This window comes from Crinia signifera, chromosome 2 (genome assembly GCF_055691185.1).
Source record: "Crinia signifera chromosome 2, ASM5569118v1, whole genome shotgun sequence".
NCBI lineage: Eukaryota > Metazoa > Chordata > Amphibia > Anura > Myobatrachidae > Crinia > Crinia signifera.
The window spans coordinates 31,576,796-31,592,872 of NC_139218.1; the positions used below are offsets into that span (position 1 = coordinate 31,576,796).

The 16,077-nt window shown below is 46.5% G+C and overlaps 1 protein-coding gene across 1 annotated transcript in view; it reads right to left on the reverse strand.

Annotated features, from left to right (window-relative positions):
- Positions 1 to 16,077, reverse strand: part of TMPRSS15 (transmembrane serine protease 15) — a 236,808-nt gene that overhangs the window by 208,929 nt on the left and 11,802 nt on the right. The window contains exon 5 of the mRNA XM_083170669.1: positions 11,572 to 11,691. Within this exon, the coding sequence (XP_083026795.1) occupies positions 11,572 to 11,691 (120 nt within the window). The remainder of the gene's footprint in view (positions 1 to 11,571; positions 11,692 to 16,077) is intronic.

Genomic DNA, 16,077 nt, shown 5'->3' on the forward strand with positions numbered 1-16,077 from the left:
TGTCACACTGGACACAGCCCCTGTCACACTGGACACAGGCCCGGCCTGTACACAGCCCCTGTACAATGGACACTGCCCCTGGACACAGCCCCTGGACACTGGACACAGCTCCTGTACACAGCTCCTGTACACTGGACACAACCCCTGTACACTGGACACAGCCCCTGTACACTGGACACAACCCCTGTACACTGGACACAAACCCTGTACACTGGACACAAACCCTGTCACACTGTACACAGGCCCTGTCACACTGGACACAAGCCCTGTCACACTGAACACAGCCCCTGTACAGCCCCTTGTACACTGGCCACTGGAGCCCCTGTACACTGGACTTGTGTACAGCAGCCCCTGCAGACCCTAATCGAGTGAGCAGCAGCAAAATAATATATTATTATTATAGCACAGCACACAGCAGAGAGCACAACCACCCTCTTCCTTCTCCTATGCTGGAGTAAAGATGGCGGGGCGTGCGTGCGTCTTATATAGAATACAGATCCCGCGAGAAGCGCGATGATGACGTTTTGCCTCGTTTTCGGTTCGGAATTTAGGCGGGAACTCCCGAGCCGGCTCGGATCCAGACTCGGATCGCGATATTCGGATCTGTCGGATCCCGGAGATCCGGACCCGCTCATCTCTAATTAAAACCGACCTTTAGTAAATATACTCCATACTTTCAACTATTCTTTTTTTTTTACTTTGATTATACTAGATACTCAGTCCCATTTAGAGTATCCTTCTCAAACCGGGTCCTGATTTGAAGTATCCTTCATGTCGGTACTTGGATTGAAGTTTAGTTTAGTTTTGAATTTTAACCCCCCTGATGGCTCAAATGCCCCCATTGTGAATGGCACCCCACGATTGAAGCCAACCCGAAGCGTGGCGATCGTAGCAAGCCCGCGAGGGGCGGCGGTACTTGTCCTCCGACCTTTTCATACCCCTACTATCCACGTCGGCGTGGAGTTGAGAATATAAAGAGTGGCGAGCGCAGCGAGCCACCGAACCCGAAGCGTGGCGAGCGCAGCGAGCCCCGCGAGGAGACGCGCATAACTTCACAGGTATACGCATCACCTCGCGGGGCACGCTGCGCTCGCCACGCTTCGGGCTCGGTGGCTCGCTGCGTTCGCCACACTTTATATTCTCAACTCCACGCCGACGTGCATAGTAGGGGTATGAAAAGGTCGGAGGACGTGTACCGCCACCCCTCGCGGGCTCGCTACACTCGCCATGCTTCGGGTTGGCGTTAATCGTGGGGTGCCGTTCACAATGGGGGGGCATTAATTAATAGCCATGACGGGGGCATATACAATGAGAAATGGCCCATTTTAACATTGAAGCCTATGGCAAAATCGCGTTGATCGCGTCGGTTGCGTCGCGTGCCATGTTAGTGCACGCGACTGACGTGATCAACGCGATTTTGCCTTTGCCGGCAAAATGGACCTGATTTCAAAGGAAATCGGGTCCATCACGTTAGTCGTGTACCTTAACTGAAGGTACACGATTACTAGCGGTTTGTGGCCGTTCTAGGAAACAAGTACCTAAATATTCTTTGTAAAGTACTGCGGACTATGTATGCGCTATATAAGAAACTAATAATAATAATAATAATAATAATAATAATAATAATAATAGTATGGTCAAAATTGACTGGAAATAATGGGGGTTAATTCTAGTCCATTCTTTCTGACAAAATCCTTCTTAGATGGACAAAACCATGTGCACTGCGGGTGGGGCAGATGTAACTTGTGCAGAGAGAATTAGATTTGGGTGGGGTTTTTTTTCAAAGTGAGATCTGTATTGCAGTGTAAAAATAAAGCAGTCAGTATTTTCCCTGCACAGAAACAAAATAACTCACCCAAATCTAATTATCTGCACATGTTACATCTGCCCCCCTGCAGTGCACATGGTTTTGTCCATCTAAGAAGGATTTTGTCAGAAAGAATGAACTAGAATAAACCCCAATGTTATTTATATTAATAATACTGTAGGAACACAAATAGGTACAAATTGTATGACGGTTCTGGTTGAAAGGTTGACAGTAAATAGGTCAACAAACTTTTGGACTTCAGGCATCAGGTCGACACATGAAAAAGGTCGACTTGCAATTGGTCAATGTTGATAAAAGGTCAACACAAGTCCATAGGCTAATATGGTTGACACATGAAGAGGTTGATATGAAATTGACAAGATTTTTTTTTTAACCAACTTATTCTTACTTCTCCATCCAAGTTGGCATGTGCGTGTAGCGAAGAACCGAGCATGAAGCCAGGCGTGCGAACGTGTTACACTAATTTGGGGCCCATGTGAATATATGACAATATAGACAACCTCTTCCTGTTTCGACCTTGTCCATGCTGACCTTTTCCTTGGCTCGATCTTCTACAGTATCAATGCCAGTCTATTGCATGTTGCATTGCATTTATGTGGTGATCTTTTGTCTGTCGACCAACAGTGGTCGACCTATTTATTGTCAACCTAGACCCTGTAGACATAATATTCCGCAGCCGATATAATTTCAGCTGTTTTTTATCAATTTTAAAGAAATCTAAAACCAAACCTGTATCCGAAACAAAATGCTTGAGCAAAACAATGAGGGTAAATTTGGAAAATCCAAAACACCAGGATCCGCACACATCTGTCTACAATTTGAGGGTGCGATAAATGTTTATACCATCCAGGGATTAAAGTGGCACAGAGTATGAGATGTCATGCCATCAACGCCACTGAAGTGAAGAAGAGCCACTGAGGAGCAGGTTCTGTACTTGCTGAAGACAGGGTATAAGGGTGCTGGAGGGACTCAGAGGTGAGGAACCTGCTGGAGGGACACAGGGCATGGAACTACTAATGGACATGGACAGGGAGCTACTAAAGTGACAGCAACAAATATGTATACTGTACGCAGCACAACTTTGGACATGTGTATAAGAGCCACTACTGTGTGATTTAATATGAATCAAGGGCACTGCATGCGGTGTAATGTGTATGATTGTGCTACTGTATTGTAAATTTAGTTGGAGTTAGTAGGGAAAAGGAGTTCCACCACCTCTCCAGGACCACTTTAAGCCCTGATACCACCCAACCATTCTGCTCTACGTGGGTCAGTTCCATTTGGAGGAGACTGTTATGCCATCCCGTGAAAGGTACAGTACATTTCATTTGTAGGATCTTGGTGTTGATATTTACTTTACAGCACTGTCGTGTTCCTATACTCCTAATGCCGCAGGTGTACTCTACATCCTGACTTGGAATCTCAAAGTGTAAGGAGATGTTAGGGGATGGATAGGTTTTTTTTCATTATACATGTACTATGGATGGGTAGTAAAATGTAGTCTATTACTCTATAATTATTAAGTGACCTGAAATATATGGGTTCTCATGCATCTCTGCAGGACCTTGTAGCATGATAAGTCTATGGAATATTTTTCATCTGCTCATTTATATATGCTGCTGGGTTGTTTTTTTTTGTATTTTTCGAAATACCTTGATTGGAATACATGGAATTTTTGCATAATAATCGGTTGTGCTCTGGTCTCGTTTCTCGAGCTTCTCATTGTGTGACTATTTATATACATATATATATATATATATATATATATATATATATATATATATATGATCAACAATGCATTTGAATAACATTATTTTCAGTTTTAAAACATATAGGCTGCCTAATACCACCTGTTGGAAGGAGTCCAACGGTACCATGCACAACAATAGCGGTCCGGTGCCTGTATCAAGGTTACAATAGTGTGGTCCGTACTGTTCTGTTCACCAAACAAAAACAAAAAAAATGTCCAGTTTCATCAATTACAGTATTAAACCTGTATATTTCTTAAAATGTTGATATACAGTACTGTAACATCACATTCAGTGATTCTTTACATAATCAGGGTTAAAGATGTGACAGATGAACCTAACACGTTTCGTCTTCTAGGATACTTCATCAGGGGCATAACTTAAAGTGGTAATAAGGGGAAAATAAACTGTATTTATAGATGTAATCACAATATCAGTTGAGGTATATTTAACAAATTCATAAAAAGACTGTCCCCTAGGGTTTGTTGTAATAGTATAAATCCTATGAGTTCAGGACAACAGTTTCAGACTATCGGGGGTAATTCATACATTCATTCATTCCCACTCGATCTGTTATACGCCCACCTCCCACTGATCAACTCATTTACAATCAGCCAAATTCAGCTGTTTACAAATGCATACGCCATCGATAGAACATAGCCGTATGCGGCCATAGTGTTCTGTGTGATGGCAAAATTTACTATCATTCTTACTGATGAATTTGAATACGAATTTACCAGTAAATATGAATGACAAGAACAGTAGAACATCTCTTTGTGGCAAATTTTGCTGAGCCTGCATGTATCAATTTGATCCGTGCAGGCTTACAAGTGTAAAAAAAAAAAAAAAAAAATAGATTAAATAAATAAATAATTGAAAAAAAAAAAACAACGCCTGGGGACTACCTGTGCGGCTTAAACCATCATTCAATCGGTCCTGGTTTTAGAAATTCAGGGTGACAAAGAAGTGGGGTGCTGCTGAAAAAAGTGCATGTAGAAACAGCTGTTAGGAGGGATGCTGACGTAGCACTGAGTAAGTCTTGGCTTACGCGGCGCTGCACAAGGTGGGTGGGGTGGGAATTAATGTGATGGTGAATGATTTTGAATGGATTTCCCCCTTTTTACACAACGGCGATGTCATTCAAAGCCATGCACAGGGGAAAGATTTCACTCTGGCGGAGAGGGGGCTAACTGGTCGCTGGGCTGCAACCCTGTGATCAGGTCTGAATCAGCTACAGTATCTTTGGCAATAAGAAAAAAATTACAAACAGGTGCACAAGTAATTCTTATGACTTCATTAAATATTGCTATGTGGGTGTTCCCCGTTACATCAAAGTTACACAAGTATAAATAAGATGGAAATGTGTATGAACAATTGCAGTGCCAGCATATATCTTGTTAGCTACTTGATTGAAGTCATTGAAATGTAGTGTTCCCGCTAGGCTGTTTTAGCGGGGCGCTGCGCCCTGCCCGATTTTTAAAGGGCAAAATGTGCCCTGCCCCTCTAGCAGCGCCCCACTAAATCAGCCTGCAGTCTGTCCCGCCGGAATGCCCGGGCCGTCGCATCGCTGAAGGTGGCTTGCCCAGCCATGGCTACCTCCCGACAGCTCAGTGACGTAGTCATGGCCAGGCAAGCCCCCTTCAGCGATGCGGCGGCCCGGGCACGCCTCCTTTGGTGATGCGGCGGCCCGGGCACGCCCCCTGAAGTGACGCGGCGGCCCGGGCAGTGCCCTGCCTCATTTGGTTCCTAGAAGGAACACTAGAAATGATAAACTGATTATTGGACATACTATATAGGGGATGACTCTATGGTGCAGATTTATTAAGCTCGGTAAAGTGATAAACTGTCTGGTTTTTATCACCGGCCAATGAGCTCCTACCTGTCATTTTTCAAACCAAGCCTGTAACTTCACAGGTAGGAGCTGATTGGCCGGTGATAAAAACCAGACAGTTTATCGCTTCACCGAGCTTAATAAATCTGCCCCTTAGATAGAAGCTGCTGCGGGTTTGTCTTCTACCACGAAGTCCTTTCCTTGCTAGGGAATTTAACTTTTCTTCTATCCCCTCCATGATGGACTAACAGAGTTCCACCACCTGTAATGGTGAGTAGGTACTAGTTCAATCTCCACCTCGGCCCGCAAAGTAATTATATCCACTCTTCTCCTCTATCTTTTAAGGTGCCCATACACTAGTAAGATTTATCTTCAGATCTGGCTGTTTGGAACAAAAACATGGTTATGGATGAGTGACAGTTTGTCAGTTTTCCAGCATTTCCAAGTAAATGGTCAACTGTCATTTGCTCTCATCCATAACCATGTTTTTGTTCCAACCAGACAGATCTGCAGATAAATCTGCGTGTGTATGACCACCTTTACTCTGCTCTGCAGCTCCCCCGCTTCCTCCCCTCTGCTCTCCCACTCCCTCTACTCTACTCTCCTGCTCCCTCTCCTCTCCCTTTGCTCTTCCACTCCCTCTCCTAACCCTCTACTCTTCTGTCCCGCTCCTTCTCCTCTACCTCTCAGACTCTCTCTCCCCAAGTTCCTCCATCTTTTCTTTAGGTGTTCCTGTATTACTGCTTTGCACAGGCTGAAGTAACATGTGACACAAGCTTTGCTTCATTCGGTGGAATGTGGAAGAGAGGTTGGAAGAAACCCGGGGTACCTTTGGAGGAGTCCATAAATACAGGAGCTGTAAACTGTCAACAGTTACTGATTCATGGCCTTTGTTCAGCTATTAAATGCACAGTGTCCTCATAAACCAAGCCTCATACCCAAAGTGCATGACCTGCACCGAGCGGTCTAACATAGTGATTCTTTCTTTAACCCCTTGAGTGGTGGGTTTTGCTGGGGCAGGACGAACCTACCTACTCCAGCATTTGTACGCCGGAGCTTCCCTGCCACCTCTGCCCCAGCCGCCAGTCACAGTCAGCAGTGACGTAGGCGGCAGGCTCGGGGAAGTTTGCGGAGGCTGAACTCCTGAGCGCTCCCGAGTCCCCCAAGCCACCCTGAACATCCCCGAGATTGTCGGCTGGTGGCAGGGGAGCAACGGTGTACGATTGCCAAAGCGGGTAGGTGTGACAGGGGTAATGAGGGTATAGAGGTGAGGCACCACTGGTGCGCACCTACTACATAGTGGTATGCCCGGAATTTTTTTCCGACACAGCCCGCTGCGGCAGCGCAGCTGAGCCAGGAAAATGTCCGGGCATACCACTCAAGTGGTTAAATGTGCGTTTTATTTGCATCCCGGTGCAGAGAGACTTCACTTGCAGTATACTACAGATGCTGGGCTGTGACTCACAGCAATCCTGTTCTTTTGAATTTGAATACATACAAAGTTGCAGATGATGCACAGTAGAACTTGGCATGAGAAACAGCTGCGGCGGGGGCACTGTGCACTACCATGGGGCTACATGCTCATTGCCAGGGGGTTGCAGGCTCACAGCGTGCCAGTGCTTCTGGATCACATCTACTTGTTAGCTTTATAGTTATAGATGTTGTTTTACAGATTTAATAAAGTTCATCTTTATATTTTATCTTAGAAATAAGAAAGTTTCCCAGACCACTAAATAACACACCAGGGTCTTACTCGGCAGTATACATTATTTCCTAATAATAAAGCACTTCAAGATGAAACCTGCAGATTGGAGCATGCGGAAAGTGCTTACTTGTCCTATTCTGTGCAGCCTTTAGCCATTTGATCTTATACTGTGTGGATGTTTTGCCCCTTTAATAAACGCACTTTTTCTAATTCCGGCAATACGCTTTCATGTTCCCGTGAAATCTGATTTAAGAAAGGCAGTAAATGGATTTGTAATATGATAAATTACATTGCAATTACTGGTGTAAATACAGGACTTGGCTCTGTTTTCCTTCAGATCAATAAAGTTTTCTTGTGTGAAAATTTATAACTGTCTCTTTTTTTCTTGGTGATTATATTACACATGTTCTAAGGGCCTTATTCAGATTGCTTTGCTCCGACGCGAATCTGGGCAACGTAACGATGTTGTGCGCATACACATGCGCAGAACAATTCCTGCGCATGTCTGTACGCAGGGAGCATGCGAACTCGGTGAGAGGTCTGGTCGCCGAGTGCTCGCTCCTGGCCTTCTGAGCAGAGGGTGGAGAGGGGCGTTGCGGCCTGAACAGGGTCATTACCATTTGTGCACGCCCTGCACTTCATGGGCGTGTGCGGATGGAAATGTGGTCATGACGAGCGTGCGGGGGGGGGGGACGACAGCTGACTTAACAGGATGTCAGCTGCCCGCCCATATCCCTGCTTGTCTTCACTCATATGTACGAGTGGTCTACACCACTCGTGCATGGGCGTGACCATCGAATGATGGAGGAGGTTCCCACAGGCATGCCAATGGATGTTCACATAAAACATCCAGGGCCGTCTTTCCCATTGGGCACGATGGGCAGTTGCCCGGGGGCCCTAGGACCTAGGGGCCCCCGGCCCAGCCCAATGGGAAAGATGGTGGCCGGGGTCCGGGAATCCGCTCACCCTCGCTGGGGGATCCGGGCAGGGGGATCAGGGCGGTGGCGGTAGCTAGAAGCCTGATTCGGCGAAGCTCTATTTGCCGGCGGGGCGGGAAGCGCTGTTGCATTTGAATAGACTGGCCGGACGCTGATTGGCTGAATTCAGAAAATCAGCATCCGGCCAGTCTTTGAAAAGGCAACAGCGCTTCCCACCCCGCCGGCAAATAGCGCTTCACCTCCTAGCTAGCAGTGAATTTAATTTCGGGGGTCCGTGTGCCGGGGTTCTGATCACCCTCACTGGGTGATCCGGCAGGGGGATCAGGGCATCGGTGGCGGTAGCTAGGAGCCCGAAGCGGCGAAGCGCTATTTGCCGGCAGGGGGGGCGAGAAGCGCTGCTGCATTTAAAATGACTGGCTGAATGCTGATTGGCTGAATTCAGCCAATCAGCATCCGGCCAGTCTTTTCAAATTCAACAGCGCTTCCCGCCCCCGCCGACAAATAGTGCTTCGCCGCTTCGGGCTCCTAGCTACCGCCACCGCCGCCCTGATCCACTTCCCCAGCGAGGATGGTCGGATCCCCGCCACCCGGCCACCATCTTTCCCATTAGCGCTATTTGCCGGTGGGGCGGGAAGCGCTGTTGCATTTGAAAAGACTGGCCGAACGCTGATTGGCTGAATTCAGCCAATCAGCGTCTGGCCAGTCTTTTCAAATGCAACAGCGCTTCCCGCCCCGCCAGTTAATAGCGCTTTGCCACTTCAGGGCAGGCTCCTAGCTACCGCCGCTGCCCTGATCCCGCTGCCCGGATCCCCCAGCGAAGATGATCGGATCCCCGGCCGCCGGAAGCAGACTGGCTGCCGCACGGAGCCAGAGAGGTGAGGGTTGGGGAGGTGACTGTGGGCTCCTGGGCAAACTAATTTGGGGGGGTCCAGTGAACTAGGTTGCCCAGGGGCCCTTCCTAATGTTAAGACGGCCCTGAAAACATCCGTTCCCATGCCGAGTGGCCGAATTAGGCATGCAAATGGGCAGCACGGGGGATCCATTCGCTAGGCGGGGTTTGGTACATTTGCTTCGGCCCGTGCACCCGTCTGAGCGAAGCAATCTGAATACGGTCCTTAGTGTGTCACATTTATTGGAATGTATTTGAACTCTCTGCATTATTTTAATACATATAGGGGGGAATTTACTGAGATGGGAGTTCTATTTCACACGGGATGCTGCTACGGGCAACCAATCAGAATCTGCTTTTTTTTTAATTTAGCACCTTCTAGAAGTACAATAGATAAAATATGGTTTCCCATAGCAACATCCCATGTGAAATACTGTAGATCTCCAATCTACAAGCTTAGTGGGTAAGATTATACATTTAAATATAATAACATAACAACATATAGGCCCTTATTCTAGTTGAATCGTACGGGTGCGTATTTTCGGACAGGAACCGAGTGTTCCTAGCCCCGCCTACCGTATGGATCGCTCACACCGTCCGAATGCGGTAAGACGCCGTCCGAATGGACCGCGAGTGGATGTTTCATGTGAACACCTCCTCCATCTGTGGGAACCTCCCCCATCCTCCGATGGTCACCGACCATCGAATGATGGCCAAGGGGTCAGGGAGCACCGAGTGCTCCAGACCACTCGGACATTTTTACGTATGAAAGCAGGGATCCGGCTATGTCAGCTGTCCGCCCCCCGCATGTGCATCACGGCCGCATTACCATACGTACGCCCAGCGGTTTCATGGGAACACCCATGAAACGCGGGGCGTACGCATATGGTAATGAGCAAAATCATCCCTTCACGCCCCTCTCCACCCCCTGCTCGGATGGTTCCATATGATCATTTTCTGCACAGACCTCACGCCGTGTTCGTACGTGTGAGGCGTTCGCACATGCGCAGATACGCCTCTGCACATGTGCAAACACCAACCATCGGCCGTCCATCCGCATTCGGAGCCATCCGACTCAATCAGAATAAGGGCCTTAGGGGTAGATTTATTAAGCTCGGTGAAGTGATAAACTGTCCGGTTTTTATCACCGGCCAATCAGCTCCTACCTGTCATTTTTCAAACCAAGCCTATAGCTTCACAGGTAGGAGCTGATTGGACGGTGATAAAAACCAGACAGTTTATCCCTTCACCGAGCTTAATAAATCTACCCCTTAGTCACATAACATCAGCGCCCACCAATATTTCACCAATCTCCGTCCATCTGCGTCCTCGTGCGAGTGGATGCGTTTGCGTGTACATCTGCTCTCATGCTACTGCGGGGAAACCCTCAGCGAGTAGGTCTGAATCAGGCCCTATATGCACTTTGCCACCCACAGTGTTATTTCATTGTTGCCGATATCTCATGCACATTAATACACGTAGCCTGTACTGTATCTCATTACTTTCTGTTTCCTGAATGTTATATCTTTGGGCTAAAGCTTCCATGGCCGGGCTCCATCAGCGTCTCAGCAGCTGCTGATAAATGCTGCGACATTTGGACAGCCTCAAGATATATTCTTGTTTGCTCCAAAAACAAAAGTAAATTGAGAATTATGATGACATTCAGGACACTATGAAAACAAAAACTGTTAGTTGTAACTACATATGGGCCCATACTGGACCGTCCAGGGGGGGGGGGGGCAGGTACATTTTACCTGGGTCCGGCTCTGCTGGAGGGGCCCGGGGCCCGTTCCCCATCCCTTTTTGCAGGGAGGCGGGAGCCGGACAGTGGGGAGAGAGATGACAGTTTGCAGCCCCGGCTCAGCACACGCTGCTCAGTGCAATGGTTGGTGGTTGACAACTGTTGGACATTTGTTGTGTTGTGTGCAGCACTGCAGCAGCTGATCAAAGGTATGTAGAAGGTGCAGGAGGTGTTATGTGTAATAAGACCCTATGGACTGTGATCCGCTGCCTGTGTCCAAAGCAGGGTTGCCGACCCTCCCGGAATTTGCGGGAGTCTCCCAAAAATCGGGTCCACCTCCCGGGACGCACTGCGCCTCCACCCCCCCTGATCGTGGCATTTAAATGCCGCAATCCGCGGGTCTCAGAGGAGGGGGCGGAGCTAAAATGGTCCAATTGTGACATTTTAGCCCCGCCCCCTCCATGGAGATCAGTTATTTTGGTTATTTGTCATAATGGGGGTGGGGCTTAATGATGTCACCGTTAAGCCCCGCCCCCAAACTCGTACTAAAATATTCCTCTCCGGGCTTCTCCCGCAGAGAATTTTTTGCAAGTCGGCAACCATGGTCCAAAGACACAAGGTCAGATCCACTGTGTGATGATCGCCATCCCATCTGACGTGAAATAAAGTCCAAATGACATACAATTGGACACTGTATGTCCACCTCTAAATCCGCTCCATTGATATACATTAAGAGTAATATTAAAAATGTACACAATAAACAGCTTCTAGAGTATATACTGCATGTGTGTTGTTTTTTATTAGTAAAATAAGTAAAACACTATGGACAAAAAAATCCAGCAAAGTACAATAGCTTCCACGTACAGTAATTATTTATTATGTTCTACTTACCGCATGTCTGGTTATATTCATCAGAACCATCAGGACAATCAGGAAGTCCATCGCAAAACAGGGATTCTTGTATGCATGTACTCCCGTCATTACACCTTCTCTGGAAAGCTGGGCACTGACCTATCAGACAAAGGTATTGGCAATGAATTACTGTATTCTTGTCCCCTAGTAATAACACCTTTATATAAATAATCACAAATAAATGATCAGTTTCTTACAGTTCTTTATTATTGACTTATTTTTGGTTATTTATATAGTACAATAAAGGTTATTAATATATTGAGTCATTTCTGTCGCCGTGGAGCTCACAATCTATGGCCCTCATTCAGGTTCATGCGCTCGCATGCACATTCGCAAGCACTCTTACACAAAAAACCACACGCACGCATCGGGCGAAGGCACGCCTATAGTGCTTGCGAAATCATTCGCACGCAACCATACTTAAAAGGGGGGTGGACTATCATTGCGCGTACGTGTAACTGGTCGCTCACACCCACACATTTTCGTACGCACACTCACCTCAGTCTGCTAACGGTGGGATTTGTTTGGTTGTAGCGCATTGGTTTGGCCAAAATAACTTTAGCAACAGAAGAAGTTTGTATCTGCTAACACTTGATTGCTGGTGGTATGCAATCAGAAGTTGTGCTGAGTTAATTGTCTCATGAAATCAACCATGTATTGGTGTCAATAGTGTGCAGGTGCCATTGATTTACCCATTGATTTATCCATTTTGTGTGTGTGTTTGCTCCGTACGAATGAGCACATTACAAGGAGCAAGGTGTGCGAAACTAAAAATCTGCTTTGAGCTGGCGAAAAGTTTTGCGTTTGAGGGGAACAATCCCTCTTGCACTCATGGGAAAGCACACCCACCACTCATAGTGAACGCTCATGTGTACGCCCATGTGTACGCCCATGTGTACGCCCACTTTTGCTCATTATAATGGTCGCGCCCATGCTAACGCCCACTGCACGCCTACTACCTATGCACTCGTTCGCACGGAGAAATCTACGCGAAAGTTTGCTTGCGAGTACTTTTTTATTAGATTGCGCATGCGCAGTGCGTTAGCTGCACATGCACAATGGGGGTAGCAGGGTGAAACGTGCGAATTCGCATGCGTACGCGCCAATGTGAATAAGGGCCTATATTTCCTGTTACATAGGCACAGTGCCGTATCTAGTTATGGGCGAGGAAGTCATTCTGATTTACATGCAAAGCTGCGAAATTCGCCCGCACGGATGCAGGGATACGGTCATTGGGTCACCAGCAAGTTGTTAGACAGTCATTAGGTCGACACCATTAGGTCGACATGCATTTAGGTCGACATGTGTCTAGGTTGACATGCAAGCAGGTCGACATGAGACTAGGTCGACATGGGTTAGGTCGACAGGGTCATTAGGTCAACAGGGTTATTAGGTCGACATGGGTTATGGCGACAAGCAAACGGTCGACATGTGGTTTTTCACTGTTTTTTGAGCCGACATGTGCCGACAGGCGGTATTTCATGCCCTACCTTCCACTAGGGTGTGGTGGGAGAATAAAATAGTGTCGAGCGCAGCTAGCCATGCGAGGGGGCGCGTGCACTTCAACCTGTGTCCATGTCGACTGTGTTGACATTTGGGTCAAAAAACAGTGAAAAACCTTTTGACTGTCGACCTAATGACCCTGTCGACTTTATGACCCTGTCGACCTAACCCACGTCGACATATACTCATGTCGACCTTCTTGCATGTCGACTTAGACACATGTCGACCTAAATGCATGTAGACCTAATGGTGTCGACCGAATGACTGTCTAACAACTTGCTGGTGACCGACTGATCCACACCCTGCATGCGAATGGATGTTTTGCATAAACATCCATTTGCAGCTTGCGTGCCGGGCAGAATTCATTCGATAGTTGCTGACCATTGAATGATTTCTCCAGCGCTCGCAGATCTAAGTCAGTCTCTGCTGAGTCCATGGGGAGGGGGGTAATACAGTATATATATATCTCTATCATGTCGTATAGCTCCGCCCCCGCACCGTAGAACCACAAATAACAAGTGTTTCCCTGTATTGGGGCGGGGCCTAATGATAAGAAGTTCTGGCCTGCCCCCTGAAGCGGCTTCTCCCAGAGAGTAGACTTACTGTAAATAGAAGGCAAATGTGCCCTAATGCTGCCCATATACTGTGGGGATATTGCATACAATCCTTCGATATCCATTGCATCTGTGCACTAAGTCGACATTGAATGGGTCCCCCGACGCGATGCGCGGGCCCGCCTGTCCCATATCGTGTCGATAAATATTATATGCTGCACATAATATTTATCGCATTGCATGAGTTATTGGATGTGGTTTTTAACCTTAAATGCAATCGGCGGGCAGGGGCGGAGGCAGAGCTTTCATTGGAGTTGGTTCAGGGAAAGGGGGGCCAAAGGGGGCGGTGGTGGAGTGTAGCGCTGTGCAGGAGCACTAGTGGAAGACGGGAGTCAGTGGCGTCGGCAGAATTAAAAAAAAAGTATAAAACACTGAGAGAGCTCTTTCAGCCAATCCGCCCAGTGTTTTAAACGCCCCCAGAGAGCCACCCAGTGTTTTAAACTTTTTCTTTGAATTCTTCCACCACTGACCACCGCTAGCGCACCCTCACAGTGCTACTCTCCACCGCCGCCCATCCTCTTCCAGCATGTGGTATCTCAGATGGCATGTGACATTGGGTACTGGAAGAGGACACTTTTAGCACCATAAGATGCGATGGGACATCGCATTGCATTCGATCGCATAGGTGTATGGGCACCAATGCACCATAAGTCCTAACCCTCAACAATGTAATAACAAGGTACAGATGTAGCCGGCTACATCTTTGCAGGAGTGTGCCCCATGGCAATAGAGCCTGCTACCGCTCCCCGCCGTAGCCGACGGTCCCCCTCGCCGCCCCGACCCCACCCCCCACGCACTGGGCAGCGTCTCCCTGAAGCGGAGACAAACAGGATGCTGCCCAGCCGCCGTGATATTGGGACGCACATGTACATGAGATGCATTTGCGTCCCAGTCCCTATCGCCGGTGCTCACCAGTGAAAGGGATCTGGCAGGCGCCGGGAACGGATTAAGCCGGCTCCATCTGTACGAGTAAAAATCAGTGCTAGTTACAAGTCTTTTGTGTCTGAGCCGTCAGTTAAACAACAGGAAAACAACTGTAAGTATATCATGCTATTTAATACACAAGTCAAGCAGGATTGTGTTGATGTCTTCATAATAAGCTTTTCTTTTAAATAAAAAGAAAGTCTATTTCCAGTCATTTAGAAGTGAATAGGAATTATCTACTGTATAACAATACAGGCCAGAAGGACAATAAAAGCATCATGGGCTAGTAAAGGCCCCTTTATCTTATCTCGGCTATTTATATAATGTTGGCTGCAACAGCATAATCATTATATTGAACCACACAAAACACACAATACATAAAAAACATGTAGTTAATTTGAAGCCATTAAATAAATACATTCTACTTATTTTTATTTTTTTTGTAGCTTAACGGTTGCCTAGTGAACAGAGTTCTCGAGAGGCACTTCAAACACAAGAAACGTAAAGGAAGCATAAAATATATGAATGTACCGTGATTATACTAAGTATGGAGGAAAATACCGAATCCCCTTCTTCCATTGTACAATGTCCCTGTATTCCACCTATATTATAATTACAGTATTATTTGACTACAATAGATTTGTTGCTAGGGACAACTTTACAATGTTTATCACTCAACGCCATTATGCATAAGTAAAATATCAACACTGAGAACTGGTCTGGGAAATTTGCCTTTACAGTATATATATATATATATATATATATATATATATATATATATATATATATATATATATATATATATATATATATATATATATATATATATACATACGCAATACCGTTCGAAAGTTTGGGGTCACCCAGACAATTTTGGGCTTTACATAAAAACTGTCTTTTATTTATCAAATGATTTGCTAAATAGTCAAGACATTGCCAGGGTTACAAATAATGATTTTGTCCTTCAAACTTTGCTTTTGTTAAAGAATGCTTGTTTTGTGACTCCATTACAGACAGAATACCAGCTGCCTGCTTCTTCCATAAATAGTTCTTGCATAATTTGGAGATGTGCTTTGGGTCATTGTCCTGTTGGAGGAGGAAATTGGCTCCAATCAAATGCTGACCACAGGGTATGGCATGGCATTGCAAAATTAGTGATAGCCTTACTTATTCAAAATCACTTTAGCTTGTACAAATCTCCCACTAAAGAGCCCCAGACCATTACATTACCTCCACCATGTTTGACAGATGGCGTCAAGCATCTTCCAGTATCATTTCACTTGTTCTGCATCTCACAATTTTTTTTCTGTGTGATGCAAACACCTCAAACATTGATTTGTCTGTCCATAACACTTTTTTCCAATCTTCCTCTGTCCAATGTCTGTGTTCTTTTGCCCATATTAATATTTTCCTTTTATTGGCCCAGTCTCAGATGTGGCTTTTT